Source organism: Onychostruthus taczanowskii, unplaced genomic scaffold (genome assembly GCF_017590055.1).
Source record: "Onychostruthus taczanowskii isolate IOZ18803 unplaced genomic scaffold, ASM1759005v1 scaffold57, whole genome shotgun sequence".
In the NCBI taxonomy this organism is placed as follows: Eukaryota; Metazoa; Chordata; class Aves; order Passeriformes; family Passeridae; genus Onychostruthus; species Onychostruthus taczanowskii.
Genome location: NW_024503346.1, coordinates 3,162,379 through 3,179,640, shown reverse-complemented (window position 1 = coordinate 3,179,640; position 17,262 = coordinate 3,162,379). Strand labels below are relative to the sequence as shown.

Genomic DNA, 17,262 nt, shown 5'->3' with positions numbered 1-17,262 from the left:
AATTGTTACATTCCCTTCTTAAAGTGAACCAAATGAACAGAAATTGTTAAATGCCAGAGTACAATACAGCTTATAAAGCCCAACAGCCATCAGGAAACTGGTGCTGATTGGGCTCTTGCATGTTTTCCTCTTGCTTAGGGAAGAGAATTGTAGTCAGCTTGCAATCTCCCTGACATTGTTCCTGATGGAAGCAGACAAAAAGTACCAATGAAACAGAAGGGCTGCAATTTAGTTAATTTATGCAAAACACAATCAGCATTCAAACTGGGAGTTACCAAGCAGAATTGTATTGATAGAAAAGCAGAAATACCCTGTGCATAAATTGTGAGGTATTAAAAGAGGATTTCAAAGAGACTCCTGGCATTCACATAACTCTAGGCCAGAGAAGATTCAGGAGGGAATTTTGTCACTGTCAAATTCATGAGGAGGGGCAGAGGGGCTGTGATTTAGTCCCCAGCACTCAGGCCATGCCTCCATGTGCTGCTCTGCTGTGGCACGAGAGCTTGGAGCAGTAAGGAAAAATAGAAACAGCTTTTTCAGAAGAGTGATTAGCAGGGAGGATGATTGCTTATGAGGGTTGGCTGCTGGGATCCATGGTAGGGAGAGGAGGTGGCAAAGGACTGAGAGAAATGCAACTGCAGATGAACTGGGGCACACAATTCCAAAGGCAGTCTGTCTGTAGCATGCCCACACATTCTCTGCCTTCATTTTCTGAATTTGCAGTGTTGTTGGGTTGTAACCACCAACTGTGTTCAAAGGCAAGCAGAAGCCAGCAGTGAGCTGTGCCTGAGGATCTGCTGACCAGTAAGGTTTAGGGAGGGAGGTGGTTTGCAGAGGGGAGCCAAAAGTTATTAATTTCCTACTCTGCTTCCAGCAGCCTGTTTAGGTTGGTTTGATGCCTAAGCCAGGCTGCAATTGAGGTTTGTGCTTTGGTTTCCCTTCAGGTTCCAGTTCTCTGTACACTCTTCTGTTTGCAGCACTTGCTTGACATGACTGTCTGGTGTGGGTTGCTGGTGTTTTTTCTGGAATTCCTGTGTGTACAGGAGCTAATAAAGGAACTGTCAGCTCAGAAAGCCATAAATACAGTTCTAGTGGCTTGGGGTAAGAAATGCAGAGATCCCTTGGCCAAGCCTCTTCCATGGAATTTCTGATGCTATTTCAATTCATTTGGTTTCCAAACAGTAGCCAAAGAACCACTGGGGTCAAGCAGAAGTCAAGGTATAAAAATTCATGGCTCTGAGCCCCCTTACCTATGAGCTGCCATATGTTAGAGGAATGATCTAGACCATAGCAGTTGTCTTCTGTCCCCTGATGAGTGTTTGTATGCATAATTCAAACGTGTGCATGTGTTTGAATTCCAGCTTTTATTGATTGAATTGGCCTCTGATAATAAACAGTGTAAATAAATCAGAAGGGAGTTAAAGCACTGATGTGCTGGGGGGTTGGAATTAAAATGAGTGCAGTGACCTCGAGCAGGATGTAATTTCAAAAGTGCCTGAAATATGCTGATGACATAAAATAAGGCTGGGGAAGTTGGAGGGAGAGGAACAAAACAAACTCATTCAAAATGATTTGGATTTATCAGGATTGCAGGCAGGTAAGTGGCTCAAGCAGTTCATTGTAGGGAATGTGTGAGTTAATGAGACCAGGGACCAAAAGCAGAGTGAGAATGATGTGGAATGTGGATCAGAGCTTGTGGGAGGGCAGGTGCAGAACTTGTCACTGGTGTGAAACATGCAGGAATCCTCTGACACTGCTCTGGCAAAGCACAAACCTTTCAGAGGCTGAGATGTGTCTGGTGGTTTGTACATGAAGAGGGGAGAATCCAGCTTTTGATGTTCCAGCAAACATGAACTGAGCTGCCTAATAGTTCATCACACTGATTTCAGACTAAAAAAATTAAAAATGCATTGTTTTGGACTGATGAGTGCCCTGACAGCCACAGGAAAGCAAAGAGAAATTGGTGAATCCTTCCAGCTGGCTAATCTAGAGGTGGATTCTGTGGTTTTGAAAGTACTTGTTTTCTTCTGGTTTTCTTTCCTTCTTTTTAGTCCTAATGTCTATTTTAATTTTTTTTTAAATGTTTCATTTATCCCCTAAATTGTAAGCTTTGGATTTTTCTCAGTTGTGGCCAAGCAGCTTTTGAAACCAAATCAAAGGCAGAAACAATAAAAGGAGAGCTCTGTGTTGAATTCTGTCAATGTCCTCACAGCTTTTATTGTTCTGATAGAATCCATATTAATTGTCCCTGTTTAAAAGGGATTTCTCTAACTTTACCTATATCTCTAAATGTCATTTTTACACTTATTTTTCACTGAAGAAATTAGATATTTGAAAATAAAATTTTCCTGTCTTACCTTTTAGTGCCCCAGTTTTACATATATCCTGAAAGATTCCCAATAGTCCATAATTTCCAGTATCTTAATGTTTATCATTAAGGGCATATCAATAACAGAGACTTTTCTTTTCCTTTGTGCTCTCCTTGCTGCATTTCATCCCATGAAATCCTTTATTGTGTGGAAGCCACAGTTTCAATTTGCCACAGCTGAGTAAGACAGTGAGGAGCTACAGGGGAAACTGAACTGGGAAGAACAGAAGCTAAGGCAAGTCACAAATAATAACTTAATCTCCTACCCTAACCCTCGTGTCATATCAGAATTAAATCAGGAGTGGTGAAAGAATCCTTGGGGAAGTAAGAGATGCACTTGGGATTTTTTCTTTTTGGAGTATCTTCAGGGGTTTGTGGCCTCTGATTGACATGGTGCCCTTGCCTGGGATACTGGGAATGTGCTGGATGAGCTCTCCCTTGCCCAGATCTTGCTGTGATTTTGATGTTGCAGTAATAAGGACAGAAGGATGCCCTCCATGTTGTGGTATCCATTGGTTCTCCACAGCAAAGGATCTGTTGGCTACAATCTGCAGCCTCAGTTCTGTTGTCAGCTTGGGCTGTTGTCACACACTTAGCTAATACCCTCCAGTAATTTTATTTCTTATTCACATGCACACTTAATGTCCTTAGTCATTAGACTGAAAAATGTTAACCTTGTCATAGTTAGTGACTGGAAGCAGAAAAGTCCATTTAATTCTCAGGGGAATGAATTCTAATTTTCTGCTTGTCAGAAAGTGGCATTTTACATATTTTTCTCTTTTCTTCCCCACCAGTTTAGTGCTAAATTTAAATGTGTATGTCACAGGAATAGACCTTTAGTCAGTGCTAAACACCCCAAAAGCTTTGGCAGGGGTCCAATGTATGAGAGCCTTGACCAAGAGCTGCTGCTAAAGCTCATTTCAGGCACTGCAGAGAATGGGGGGGTGAGAATGAAAAGTTAAAGAGATAAGAGGTCAGCTCAGAGGGCACATTAACATTGCATGTCAGGATGCATTTTTCCCCCAGCAAATATGGATGGATGAAAAAGCAGCTCATCTGGAATAAAATGTCCAATGAAGAAATAAATTATGTTAATCAAGCAGACTAGTACTAATATTTGTCATTAAGATGTGACATCTTCTAATTAATGTCACAAATTACTGTGAGCCTTTAAAAACCATACTGGTGAGAAGGGAAGTTGTCTGCAGATCCTGAGTTCCCTGATCTATGAAAGAGAAGAGCTTGTCTTGAAAAATAGATGGCATTTATGGCAAAGAGAAATAATCCTCCCACAGATTACAGCTGTTCACTGCATTGTTATGCTGGTGGTCTTATCTCATCAGTGGATGTTTTATATGGGGTTTTTTTATTTTATTTTTTGGATGCATTTTCATAAGGCTGTTCTGAGGAGGACACTGTGTACTGGGAGCTGGATATATTTTGAGAAAGAGACACCACTACAAAGAACTCTGAGTTTAAATTGCAAAGATGGATGAAGTAAAAATGAGGGATGGTTATTTTGCTTTTTACAGATGGGAGCTGAAGCAGGGGAGGTGACTGTTGTGGCCAAAGTCACCCTGGGAGCCCGTGGAATTGCATCCTGATCTTTGAAGTGCAGTTCCAGTATTTTACCATATAATGTCTTCTGTTCCCTTGCTGCTGAATGTGGATTTGATATGCACATGTGTAATGAGCCAGGCATGTTCTGCATGTGTTTAGCCAAATTGTGACCTCAGGGACATGAGAGGAGTGCTCCCTGGTGTGGTTAGGAGAGCTTCCATGGCTGGGCTCATCCAAGGATTGCAAAGCAGTGTTGGCATTTATGAAGGTTTGGTGTTTTAGCATCTGTGGGTTCTGGAGAGGCCTGGCAGGGCAGTGGGTGATGCTGCATGGCTGATTGTGTGACCCCTTGTACTGCCTGAGCACCAGATGCTGATTAATGATTAGTGTGTAACAAATTAATAAATCAATACCACAAACAAATAAGCATCCATTACAGGGGGCTCTCAAATCTCTCTCCTCTGGGGGAGAAGGGAGACCTGCAGGCATTACATTCTTCACTAGACACAAATGCCTCTGGACTCTGTGTTATCCTGACACCTTGCAGAGGGAATGTACCCTTGAGATTAATTCTATTCCATAGGTGGCTCAATATGTGCTGGAAAAATCCCTGACATTTTGGGCTTGCTTTTGTTGTATGTTCTTGCAGGGAAGGTGAGTGGTCAGCACAGTCAAAGTGGGCTCAGGAGGAGCAAGTCCTGCCCTGGAGGGGTTTATCCACAGGGACTCATTTCAGACAATATCTTTGAAGTCTAAAGATAAGCTCTCATTGCCCAAGCTCCCTCTGTAGCTTTGTGGAGAACAAGGATCCTGTGGTGGATCATTTCAAGTCTGAATTTGGACTGCAGTTGTGAAAGATGACCAGAGTTTAAAAGTAATGCATGTGGCACATCAAACACCACTGACCTGAGCCTCTCAGCCAAAATCAGGCAACAAATTGAGTTACTGTGTTGTCATCATTAGGCTGTCAAAAGCATAAAAACTCCTGTGCATCAGGCCTTGTTTTTCAGAAATAAAAATCATTTAAAGTTGGTGTGATACATTATGGAATGCAGGTAATTAATGCCCTTGCAACGACCAAAGGGGGAATTCAGACAGAATTCAGATGTGGTTTCTGAATCTGCACAAGCACCTGCAAATCCAGAATGGGACAGGGGAGTAAATAAATCCCTGATTGGCCTAACTGATTTTTCCATTCTTCTTGCATAAGAAGTCTGTGTGTACTTCTGTGCTATGCTTGGGGCATAATTTATGTATTGCAATAAATAACAAGTATATGTGTGCATAATTAGGAGGGACAATAAAGAAAAGCAGTTGATGAAATTGAATTATGCATAATAAAGCTGTAATTTTTCAGGGAAGGCTGTAGTCATCAGAAGAGAAAGTGAAGCTTGTTTGTTTTGTTACTGTTGTGAGAGACCTGAACTGGGGCTAGAGTCTTGTAAGACTTTGTATTTTTATGTCTCTTGGGGTTTGGGCAAGACCAGGTGAACAGACCAACATTTTGGAACCTGAGGTGTGGGATAAACTGCAATCTGCCCTTATGGGGACTGTTCAGGAGGCTTACAAGACAATGCTGTGTATTTATCTACTTTTCCACAGTAAAAATGTATAAATCATCATTATAGAGCCCTTCTTCAAAAGGGAAAGATTTGGCTCACTAGGTTTGAAGAGCCATTCTCATATTTGGATGCTTTTACACATCCATGACCACTCTGCATGTGCTTTATTCAGCTTCAGAACAAGTCCACCAACACTGCCAAACACACACATGAGATGAATGTAAAATACATTCCAAATAATTGCAGTATTTATGTAATTTGGTGTTTTGTGTGTTCCAGAAACCCTCAACAGCTGGTTAACCCCAGCAGGACCAGTGAGCTGAGAGGGGCACAGGGAGTGCCAGGGTCTGGCTGCCCAGCAGAGCCAGCCAGGTCCTGCTGCCAGGTAAGGGTGGATTAGCAGTGACTCCAACAGTGCAAATTAAAGGGAAATGGAAAGCAGATTTAGGCAATTCTTTCTCCTTTGTGAGTCATTTAAGTGTAGAATTCTGTGTCTATGCATGCAGGGCATTTTAATTGAGATTTTTTGAGTATGAAGAAGGTGGTTCCCTCTCAAGTTAAACAGCTCTGGCCCAAGGGGAAGGAGTAAGGCTCAAGCTGTCCATTGCTTGTGGCTATCCCAGTAAAATACTGATTTGCTCAGCACTCCTACTTTAAACAAGCAGAAGGGCAAACAAACGTAGTGAGAAGCCTGGTTTGGTGAAATCTATAGCAAGAGCTTTTCTCCTTTGCACATAAGTAATTGGAATTATTATGGACACAGCTTCTGGGAGAACAAAAGCATCAGCAGTGCTCTTTGGGAACCAGATTATTGTCCAGTTTGCACTGCAGTGTGTTCCCTTTACCTGGCACCTGGCTCAAGACTCCCGAAAATTGTGGGTTAAAGTGAATTGTCCTGTAAATATTCAGGGCCCATCTCCTGGAGCAGAGTTCTCTGACCCAGCAGCACCACTGCCCCTGCACCCTGCAGTCCTGTGCAGAAGCAGCAGAGCCAGCCTGACTTCTCAGGCCTTGGCATTAAGCAGCAAGGGCTGGTTTGTTGCCACAGAGAGCTCCCAACTTGGCCTGTGGCTACAGCCAGGGAGGAAATGAGGTGGGGGAGAAGATCTCCATGTCCAAGTGAACCCATAAACCTTGTCCCTTCCTCACATGCTGGTCAGCTGGATCTCGGCTTCCCCTGAGAGACTGTAAATATGTGGGGTTTGTTCATTAACCAGTGCAGCGCCGAGGTGGAGGCTGTGATGCACGTGATGGGAGCAGAGAAATCACACAGCTTTCGTGAAACAAAGGACATGGCTGGGCTCTGGCAAGAGCAGCATAACGGCTGTTTATTTTTTCCAGACAGGGACTGGAGCTCACTGGGGTTTTTTGGGCTCTTGCTCTGTTTTTGTTTTGCTGCAGCTTTTAAGGATGAGAATGTTGTGTCTGACGCGTGTCAGCGAGCAGAGATTCACGAGCAGAGCTGGGCTCGTCTTGCTCCCCGGTGAGGAATAAAAGCATTGCCCGTCTCTCACTTCGGGAGGAGGAGGAGGAGGGGCTGCGGGGAGTGAGAAGGCTTCGTCGGGCTGGGGTCGGGCTGGAGCACCGCGGCTCAGCCCGGAGGCATCGCTGGGGAAGCCGCAGACAGAAATGTGCGTGCAGGGGCTGCGGGGCGAGGGCTGCCGTGGCTCGTTTGGGTGCAGGGCTGCTCTCCACATTTGTGATCTTTGGGGAAAGCAGTCAGGAAAATTGATTGAATAAAGAGCCCTTTTTCAAGGAAGCAGAGAAAATGGCCACTTCTACAGCCCTGTGTTGGAACTCTAAATGATGCTGTTATTAGAGCTGTTAAAAACTTAAATTAATAAGAGTTGTATCCACATTTAAGCCCAGTCTGGTACCTGCAAATCTGATTTTGCACCAGGGAAGCTGCTGTCAGTGGAGCCACCAAACTGCAAGTGTGGTGCTGATGGGGAGTGAAGATTCTTTGTTCTGTTTATTTCTTCATGGTTTCATCTGTTTTTGTGCTTTGAAGTCTGCAGGGTTTTTTCCCAATATTTAGTGAATTTAAAGTTTATTTCACTTCTTTAGTGAGGCAGATAAAGCAGTGAAGGGGGAAATATGAGGAAAGGGGCTAAATTCAGAGTCACTTGGGCCACATACACAACCTGTAACCATAAGGTGTAAAGGTGTAATTTCCATTAATTAAAGCACATTATATTGACCCATCACTTCCAAATTTCAGCTAGATCTCATACCATAAGGTGTAAAGGTGTAATTTCCATTAATTAAAGCACATAATATTGACCCATCACTTCTAAATTTCAGCTGGATCTCATATGGAACTTCAGAGTGCAGCTCACCTAAAGCAGGACACATGAGGTTAACAGAATTGTTATGTTTTAAAATTATTTCTCAATACCATTAGTCTTTCCTATGTATGATTGAGGAACGATGTTTTGTTCACTTCCAACCCAATCAGTTTCACAGCACAACAGCATCAATTTCCAGTACAGTTACATTTATTCCAGTATGGTCCTGTGAAATGGTCTGACATGCTTTCAGCTAAATGACAATTTGATGGGATGTGAAAACCACAGGAGTCAGGAAGAAGGTAATAGTCTGTGAGCAGGCTTTATCTGTCTTGCTACAAGAGCTTGGCTTCAAGGGGAACAAAACACAACACTGAGGAACCTAAAGCAAGGAGGGGCTGGGCTGGGCTTCACAGGGAAGCAGAGGTTGCTGGTCTGGTTGCCAGTGACTGTTAGATCAACCTTTGTCACTTTGCTACCTTACACAGTGTGGAAGGAACCAAAAAGAATCCTTCACTAAAGGAGGAAAATTACGTGTGTGAATGGGGAGCCTTTTGTCTCTGATAACTACAACAATATAACCTACATCCTGTGGTTTGCAAGGAAACAATCTCAGAACTGAAGTTACCTCGGGCTGACAGAGCAGCCAACAGGATGAGCTGGAAACAGGAGTTTGTTGCTCGGGCTCAGGACTGCAGTGGGTGTCATTGGGATGTCACAGATGTCACTGCAGAGATGTCTCCTGCAGAGCACTCAGGTTTATTCTCCAAGCACCCTTTCAGGCACTGGATCACTTGTCTGTGCACAGGCTGTGGCTGCTTCTCACTTTGGTTCTTTCCAAATGTACAGCAGCTCTTCTATGGTGATTGCAACCTCAGCAGTGCTACTTAGAATCACCAGCAACTATGATCTAATAATAAATATGTTTATTCTCTGTAAAATGCATTTTAAATAAATACCAATCTTTTGACTCTGAGCTCCTGGTAAAGTATCTTATATTAATGAAATTATAAATAGCAAGTGCCAGTTCTGTGCCAGTTCTGACAGCACAGAAAAGAACACATTGTGAAGCCAAACACCAGGTTTTTGTGCCCCAATTTTGTTGCTTGTTGACTGCTTGTGAAAAAAGATAATTTTTATTTCATTGTTCTTCAACTTAAATACAGCTGCCATTGAAGCCTTCGCTGTTATTTCATCACACAGCCAGGAGAGCACCTGCAGGGACACATCCTTGGTGGCAGATGTGGGGTGACCTGTTTCCACCTCTGCCTCTGGTGCCTGGGTATCAGATCCAGTAACATTTCTGTGTGTGCAGTTCTGAAAGGCCATCACAGCTCTTCTGTAAACTCTTCTGTTACCGAAGTTTACCTGGAAACAACACCAAAGGCCAGATGGCTTCAGCTTTCTGAGAAATTTTTGTCAACCAAGGAGTTGCTCTGCAGCTCCCAGTGCTCACCAGAGCGTTTGCAAAAGACCAAGTGAAATTTTGGTTGGAGCATCAAAGACATCTAAATACACTTACATCTTGTTCTCATATTTTGGTTCTGCTCTGACTTCCACAGAAACACAGGTCTAACACTTTTGCACAGAATTAAAATTGCTTATGCTTTTGTTGCACTTTTGAAGTGATTTAATTTTGTTTTGAAGCATTTTCTGGTGTATGCAGAGTTTACTGGCACTCCTGACCTTGGAGATGTGTGATATTTTACAGTGTGCAGCGGCATTTCTGTACCCAACCTGGCTCCAATAAATAGGTTAATTTCCACTAATTAAAGGCCAGGTTTCCAACATAACAAGGTGATACAGTAATTCTGTAACGATCTATAGATTCACAACTGGGGCAGACGACTGGGCAGTCCTTTGTCAACTGCAAATCCACAACTTCTACAAAATTTTTTTCATGTAAAATGTTAGAAGTGTTGGAAAAAAACAGATGTATAATTTCACATAACACCAAAACCCTGAATACATGGGACAAATAACAACTGACAGATTTATGATAAATTACATGAAATTTTAGATTATATTCTTTGCACATCCCAACTTGGTCTCTATCAAAGTATCTCCTGAAGTAAAGGTACCTTAAATGATAGAATGTACAATATAAAACATTAATGTCAGGACAGAGTTAATTTCAAACATTGGAATAAGAGTCAGGAATGTCCAACTGTAGGTGCCGGACAAAGAATTTATTTTGGTTTTCAAAATTAAACCATGGCTCATCTGGATTTGGATTTCACTTCATACAAACATCCACTGAGTATTTGGTGCTTTGATTCTTTAATATAACTCTTTAAAAGCCAGTGGAATTCCCCTTTTATTTGGCCTAAATGAATGTAATTTAATTGCTACTAAAATGACATATCAATCATTATTATACCTGTTTGTATAAATCAGACAAGAATAAGATCTTGTGACCTTAAAATAAACTGAAGAACCACATACCACATGATTAAAATAAGCAAGAGATACAAACCTGGCAATGACAAGAAAGCACACTGGATTTAAATGTTGTTCTTACAATTATCTTGGTTGTCCAAAGAACAGTGTACACAGGTTATGGTTAGTAGCTAAACTACAATTTAAATTCAATTTCCAGAGTCTGATTCCAAGTTATTCTTTATTCTGGTTTTTAAGTAAAGTGTCTGAAGTTACTTCTGCTCTGCGTTCTCCTTCTTGGGCAATCTTTCCAAAGGATATGACTCATTTCTCCATTATTTGTAAAGAGTATGGAAAAAAGTAAAATATTATTATTTTGTGGGCATTTGGAAATGGATGTTAAAAAAAAAAAAAGGTGGGATGTTGATCATTGTGAATCATTTCTTGGGAAGAAGGGAAGAACAAACACTGGCTGCTGCCTTACTGCTGTGGAAGCCAAGGACTTGGTGCTGACTCAAGCAGTAGATATTGATGGCTGCAGGACACAAAGGAGATCTTGCAGCAGGGTTAAAGGGAAAACCTTTCCCCCCTAAGTGATAAGGAGTTAGAGGGAGCTGCCTGTGTTGATTTCCTGGAGGCTCTTTTTTGCTTAAACAACCTCCTGCTCTGAACACCTTGGCTGGTTTGAATTGTATCATGCAAGCAGTTGCTGCAGCTCAGTGAGTCTCCTCCTGGGTTTCCAGGAATGCTGGCAAACCTTCAGGTGACAATGAAGAGCAAGACTGAACTCAGGGCACTGAGGGAGCCACCCCAGTAACTCCCAGAGCAATCACTGCTGGCTCTGAGCATCTTTCCCTGCCTGCTGCAAAACTGAAGCAATAGAAATCCCTTGTAACCCATCTGCATACTGATCAACTCATGGAAAAGCTCTGTTTTGATACCAAAACTGATTTTCCAAAGTGACTCTGGGTCACTGTGGCCATTGTGTACTTTATTTCTTTACTAGGAACTACTCACTTCCTTTTGTGTGTAACTGCACAAAATATCTGCAAAGCACACCCAACACAAACCCAATTTTATGAGTATTTTATGAGTATAGGTTCTCATGGAGAAACAATTATAAAATATTGTACTGTCATTCCAATTTCCAATGAATATTTTTAAATTATAGACTTATTAGTGATAATAAAAATTTTTAAAAAATTTTAAAAGTTAAAAATTTTTATTCACTGTTATTTCTAAGTTACAAGCAGAAGCTCTGAAGCAGAGTTAGCAGCCTGGATGTCATAGATTCAATGAAGTAAAATGAAAATATTCACACTTGACCAAAATGATTGTGGATTTTTACATAATGACAGAAATTCTCAACAGTCCAATCCAGGATATTTCCTTAGGAATGCAGATGCATCTTTGTGCCTCTTTATTTCATAATGTCACTCAGAGGGCTCACATGGTCACTTCATGCTACAGACAGATCCTTTGCAGCTTTGGATTTGATAATCATGTTCAAGTGCCAGGGCTGGAACACCTGATCTCCAGCCAATAAATCCCTGGGTCGTTTTCGGTACTGGAGGAGATGGAAGCACCTAAAATCAAAGTAACATGCAAAGCTGAATGATGAAAAGGTTTTTGGTTGAAGTTTCTGTCACACAGATATTGTTTTTTGTGCTGTAGTGTTCTAAAACCAACAGTCATTGTTTAGTAGTGTATGTTGGAATTATTTTTTTTCCAAGTTGGGTTCAATACTAAGGGCTTTGATTGCTTAACATTATTAGAATTTTTATTATTATTATTACGTATGGAAAAAGCTCAAGCAGAAGATAATCATCATCATCTTTAAAACTAATTAACTTCTGTAAACAGGAGAAATAGTGTTTCCTCCTTGATGTAATATATTTGGTAACAATGCAGCTATGGAATAATAATTTTAAATCCAAATGCCAAAGATGTTACTGACCAAGATGGCTTTTATATCAAGAACTACTTATTCATTCTACCTTCCTTCTACTTTAAAAGATGGGTTACCAAGTTAATCTGCAACTAATGTAGCCAAAAAGGAAACAAAACAAAAGCCAACAGACTCTGTTCAGTGACTGCTGTGCTTACTTTGGCTGAATCATCTCAATTGGGCACGTTCTATCATTTCAGCATCTGGGGACTTAGCAGAGAAATACACAGCAAGAGAACAATGTTTCAGTTCTCTTGCCAGAGTTGCTTCACTTTGTTCTTTGGCCAAGATTAGAAAATGTTTATGATATTTAGGTGGAGCAGTTCCTCAGAAAAGATAATTTTTATGGCCAAAAGTGCCACCCACTGAGCAGGATAATGAAGGAAATCATGTCCCACTTTCGGTCTGGGGGAGGGGACTGTGCAGGAGCTTTTATTAGTCCAACCTAGAGAGAACAGATTTGACTGTTACCACAAGGTAAATGTGCAGAAAGGCAGCTCTGAAAAGGATGTATGAAACTTCACTCTGAATATGTAAAGGGTGACCTAAATCACAGCCAAGCCTTCTCTTCCTCCCTGCTCTGAGGTGAAATGGAAACTCTGTTCCAACGTGCACCAGGCGCTGATAACTGCAGGATTTGTTAATGCACCCTCACGGGGCTGGGACTCCACTGAAACTGCAGCTGGGCTGAGACTGGAGCCTTGGGACAAAACTGAAGAACAAGTAGCAGTGATGGCAGAAATGGTGCCATTTCATTGCTTTCCCACACTCAGCACTAGCTCTTAATTTTTATTTGAATTTAATCTCAGTAAAAGCTTTTACTACTTCCATACCTTATCTCCCCACCCTTGGAATCCTTTGAAAGAAAGCTAGTTCAGCAAGTAAGAACTTCCAATCTCCTTTATTTCCCTAATCTTCTCTAAGTGGACTAACCTTCCTTTTCATTAGCATATTCTGCTTCCCCTTTTGTAAGTTCCTCTCCCAATGTCACTGCTTTAGCTGCCTGTGGACTCACCCTGTTCATTGGTGATCCTGGCACACTGTATTTATAAATTAAACCACCAGGTCACATTCTACTCTCCAGCTGTTTGACAGCTTTAAGACTCTGAATATACATATAAATCACAGAAAACAAAATAATTATGACTTGGCTTATTAGAACTGGCTTCTTATTAATTTGTGGTACAGAAGAGGACAGTGGTATTGCCTCTGACAAAAAGCAGACTCTTAAATAAAGGTAGAAAAATTGCAACCATACCCAAAGGGCAATTCCTTGTCTTAAACAAATGCTTTTAAAGCATAGTCTGGCTTGCAAATGCAGTTTACTTTGACCTTTAGTTAAAGACCCCCCTCTATAAGAACACTGGTTTTCAGAGCTTGTGTGGTTTCTTAAAACAGATGTTGCTGTATTGCAATTTTAAAATCTAATTTTCTAACCTTAATGTATTTTTCCACAGGTGTCACAGGTCGAACCTGCAGGTGATCTGGAAGCTGTAGCTTGGGCTTTGCAGCTTCTTTCTTTTCATCTCCAAGCAGCTAAAAACAAAACATATTTAAAAACTGCAGCCTTTATTTTTGGAAATACACTATAATATGTGAAATCCACACCATTCCCCTCATTGTTGCATATGAAATTCCTGTTCTTTCCAGCTCAAGCAGGATTACTTATTTCAGTGCTTTGGAAATTACTGGACTTTTTTTTGTTTCAGAACACACACAAACTACATTTATAAATATGTAAGGGCTGCATCAATCCTGTTCTTTAGCAATGAAATGCTGTGATTCCAAATGTAACATCATGTGCTACTGTATTCTAGTATCTAAACATCACTGAGAAGAGACATCACTCCAAATATTTTCATTTGTTGTAGATTCCCCCACTGACAATTTAATTAGCTGGAACCTTTTCCCCTAGATTTTTAAAATACCATATGGAGAGACAAAGGGGAAATATTTTCCTGTCAGTGTGCATCTAGTACTTGTTAGCACTATTAGGAGTCATGCTTCTCAAGAGAAATATATCAGAATATGCACAGCATATAAATTACCACTTGATGTATTTTATTCAAAAGAAAAACTGAATATTTGAACCATTTCAAAAGTAGTGCAGTTGCTACCTTGGATGCCAGCATAGTAAAGCATACCCAGTACACTTCTTCTGTGCTCTCACGATTTTGTGTCCAGATAAATTTGTGCCCAAGTAGATTTCATGTGTTGCTTATCTTATAAGCCATATTACATGCCATTCAATTTTACCTCTTCAAGAGGCGTTTTCAAAAATCCCCATTTCTCAGCCCATCTTTTTGCAGCATCTCTTTCGTTTTCAATACGATTTTTCCTGCAACCAACACAAAATATTTAAGATTACTTTGGAAACTTGAATAAAAAAAATCCACAACACACCAAGCCAACTACTGATGTCACAAAGCACAGCACTTTAGCTGGAATCTTTAAACTTCCATCTCAAAGCAGCGCGTTCATATACAAATTATCATTGTCTTGACTCAGAGCTAATGGGAAAATACCTTCAGAGGTTGGAAACACTGCATGTGAAGCAGTGAACACCGCACGTGAACACTGCACTGCCTTTAAATTATGTTAAGAAGCAGAGGAGGTTGAAAAATAAGCGCCAATGATGCTTTCAATATACTTTCTCATTTACTGCATTGACTGACGAGATGCCCCGACCCCACAGCCGGCGGGGCAGGAGGGCTGCACTGGAGCCAGCCCTAAATCCCTTTTTGATTTTGACTTTGACTCCAAGGCACGCTTCACCCAGCGCACAGCTCTTTAAACACACGAGAACTCTCCCAGCGCGGAGCTGCGGGCCGGGAGGGCAAGGTGGACGGCAGCAGCAGCAGAGCAGCGGTACTGCCGGGGCCGGGCGGGCTGTTACCAGTTGTTGTCCTTCGCTATGAAGTTGGTGGGCTCCATCGGGGCCGCGCCGCCTCAGCCCCGCCTCAGGGACCCGCGATCCGCCGCGGCCCCTCGGGCGTTGCGGGGCAACGGCGGCGGCAGGGGCGGGAACTCGTGTGGGCGGGCACAAGATGGCGGGAGGGGCGGGAACGTCTTCAATGGAATGTTGGGAAGTGCCCTCACACTCCCCGAGGGGAAGGATCCCCTTCTCTCGTCCTTTGGGAGCTCTCCGGTGGCACCACAGCCATGTCTCAGGGGGAAAAAGCAAAATGATTCCCGCTCGCTGCTTTGTCGAGGCCCCTCAGGCGGGCACAAGATGGCGGCGGGGGGAGCCCCGGTGGGCGGGCACAAGGCGGACGGAAAGGGCGGGAACTCGTGTGGGCGGCACAAGATGGCGGAGGGGCGGGCCCCAGGTAATGAGGGGGCGTGCATATAATAAATTAATGTCGGGATGTGCTTATGTAGTGTTAGAGGGGCAGGATTGCCTTCTCTTGTCTTTTGGAAGCTCTTAGGTGGCACCACAGCCATTTCTCAGGGGAAAAACAAGCAAAAAATTCCCACTCCCAGCTTTCTTGAGGCCCCTCAGGAGGCTGGGAGCAGTGCTCGGTAATTTTTTTTTTGTATGCCTTTAAATGAAGGAAAACACATTTGGGTTAAGGTTGTGGAAAGCTTCTTTTTAACATGCTGTTCTGGGTCCTCTTGCTACACATCAAAATTGTTTTTTGGTAATTTCATGGGGAAACACCAGTCCTGTGATACAGTGTCTGTCTGGTCTCTTTTTCTGCTAAATGTCCTTTACAAGCTACATGCCTATGACAGAAATTCTGAGAAAGATCTCAGCATACTTTATGGTTTCTGTGTGAGAACCCAGAATATATACACAGCTTACAAATAGTTAATTGTGTCCCAATATATTAATTTTTTTGGTAATTTTATTTTCTTGCATTTGCTGGATAAAGTATTTCAACAATGAGTGGAGCCAGCTGGCTCTTTGCCCTCATGGGTTTAAATGGTTCCTCGACCTCTTGTTGTCTGGAAATTGACTTGTGTAAACACCCTGAAAATAGGTAATGGGACTTTCACACTACTGGGCACTTATTATCCTTATTAGAAAATAAATGCAGACTGGTTTTGACTTCAGCTGAGTGGTTTAGAGGCAGTGTGTTTGAATGTTTAATTATTAGACTTCTTAAAAAAAATCTGAAGTACCTAAAGCATTTAAACATTTGAGTGCAAGAAGACTATATGCATTTCTTAGTTATTTTAGAAGTACTAAGAATGTCTGTTTGTATAAGACAAGAATAAAAATGCCTTCTGTAGTTCTAAAATAGCAATTAATACTGCTCTTCTGGGTCTCTGAAAATCATTAAAGTATCAACAAATGGAATATTTCACTTGCACGCCATTTCTTGATTCTCTAATTGATAATTAGGCTCGCAATTAAATCAGCTGGGTCTCCTATCACACCCATAAATGCTTACTCATTGTCCTACTTAATTAACTCCTGCTGCTTTGTCACATTTATCTCAGGAGTTTTCTTATTGCTTTGATGCTTTCCTCGAAAAAAGATAATTTGTTAACGAAACAATCAAATCTGTAGCTTACTGCGTCAGGGCTTAAAGTGCATTTGTCAAGAAGAAAGTGAAATAAATGGGCAGGAGATCCTTCTCCTTTTTAATGTCTTTATTAAAGAGATTCAGCTCAGGTGGGGAGAAATCGGCGGGTCGCGCTCACGCCGCCGCTGGCCCCAAGAGTGGCACGGAGGAGGAGGAGGGGGATGCAGCTCTGTCCGCTGGTCTGCAGGCAGAGCTGGGGACTGCGTCCTCACGGGAGAGTCGCAGATTCCTAATTTTGGGTCCAACATTTCGGGTGCCCTCCTTAGTGAACATCCTTTGAGGTCAGGGTGAGGAGCAAAAAGGATCCAAGCAGGCACTGGACTCTGTGCCCATCCTTAGACATCACCTAGGGTCCCCTAATTCTATATTGGCTCGTTGTTTTTAGGGGTTTTCCTAGAAAACGGGAAAATTTTGGAGCGGTGCATTCCTCATCTGCATACGTGGTCTCAGGCCACTCCTGTTCTCCTGGGCTGCGTGTCCAGGTGTAGCTCCAGGGAGGACAATGGCTAAATCACCAGCCATTGACGGGCAATTAAAGAAGAACTCTTAACAATGAAGCTAATTTAACAGCCACCTGTCCAACCGGTTTTAGCTCTGTAACCTTAAACAAAAATAGATAACTGTT

The 17,262-nt window shown here is 42.1% G+C and overlaps 1 protein-coding gene across 1 annotated transcript; it reads right to left on the bottom strand.

Annotated features, from left to right (window-relative positions):
• Positions 1 to 9,966: 9,966 nt before the first annotated feature.
• CUNH20orf85 (chromosome unknown C20orf85 homolog) lies at positions 9,967 to 15,306 on the bottom strand. Its single transcript, XM_041417823.1, has 4 exons — positions 15,002 to 15,306; positions 14,362 to 14,443; positions 13,543 to 13,641; positions 9,967 to 11,743 (listed from the first exon to the last, which is right to left on the bottom strand). The coding sequence occupies exons 1-4, from the start codon at positions 15,037 to 15,039 to the stop codon at positions 11,612 to 11,614; spliced, it is 351 nt and encodes a 116-aa protein (XP_041273757.1). The 5' UTR covers positions 15,040 to 15,306; the 3' UTR covers positions 9,967 to 11,611.
• Between the last annotated feature and the right edge of the window lie 1,956 nt (positions 15,307 to 17,262).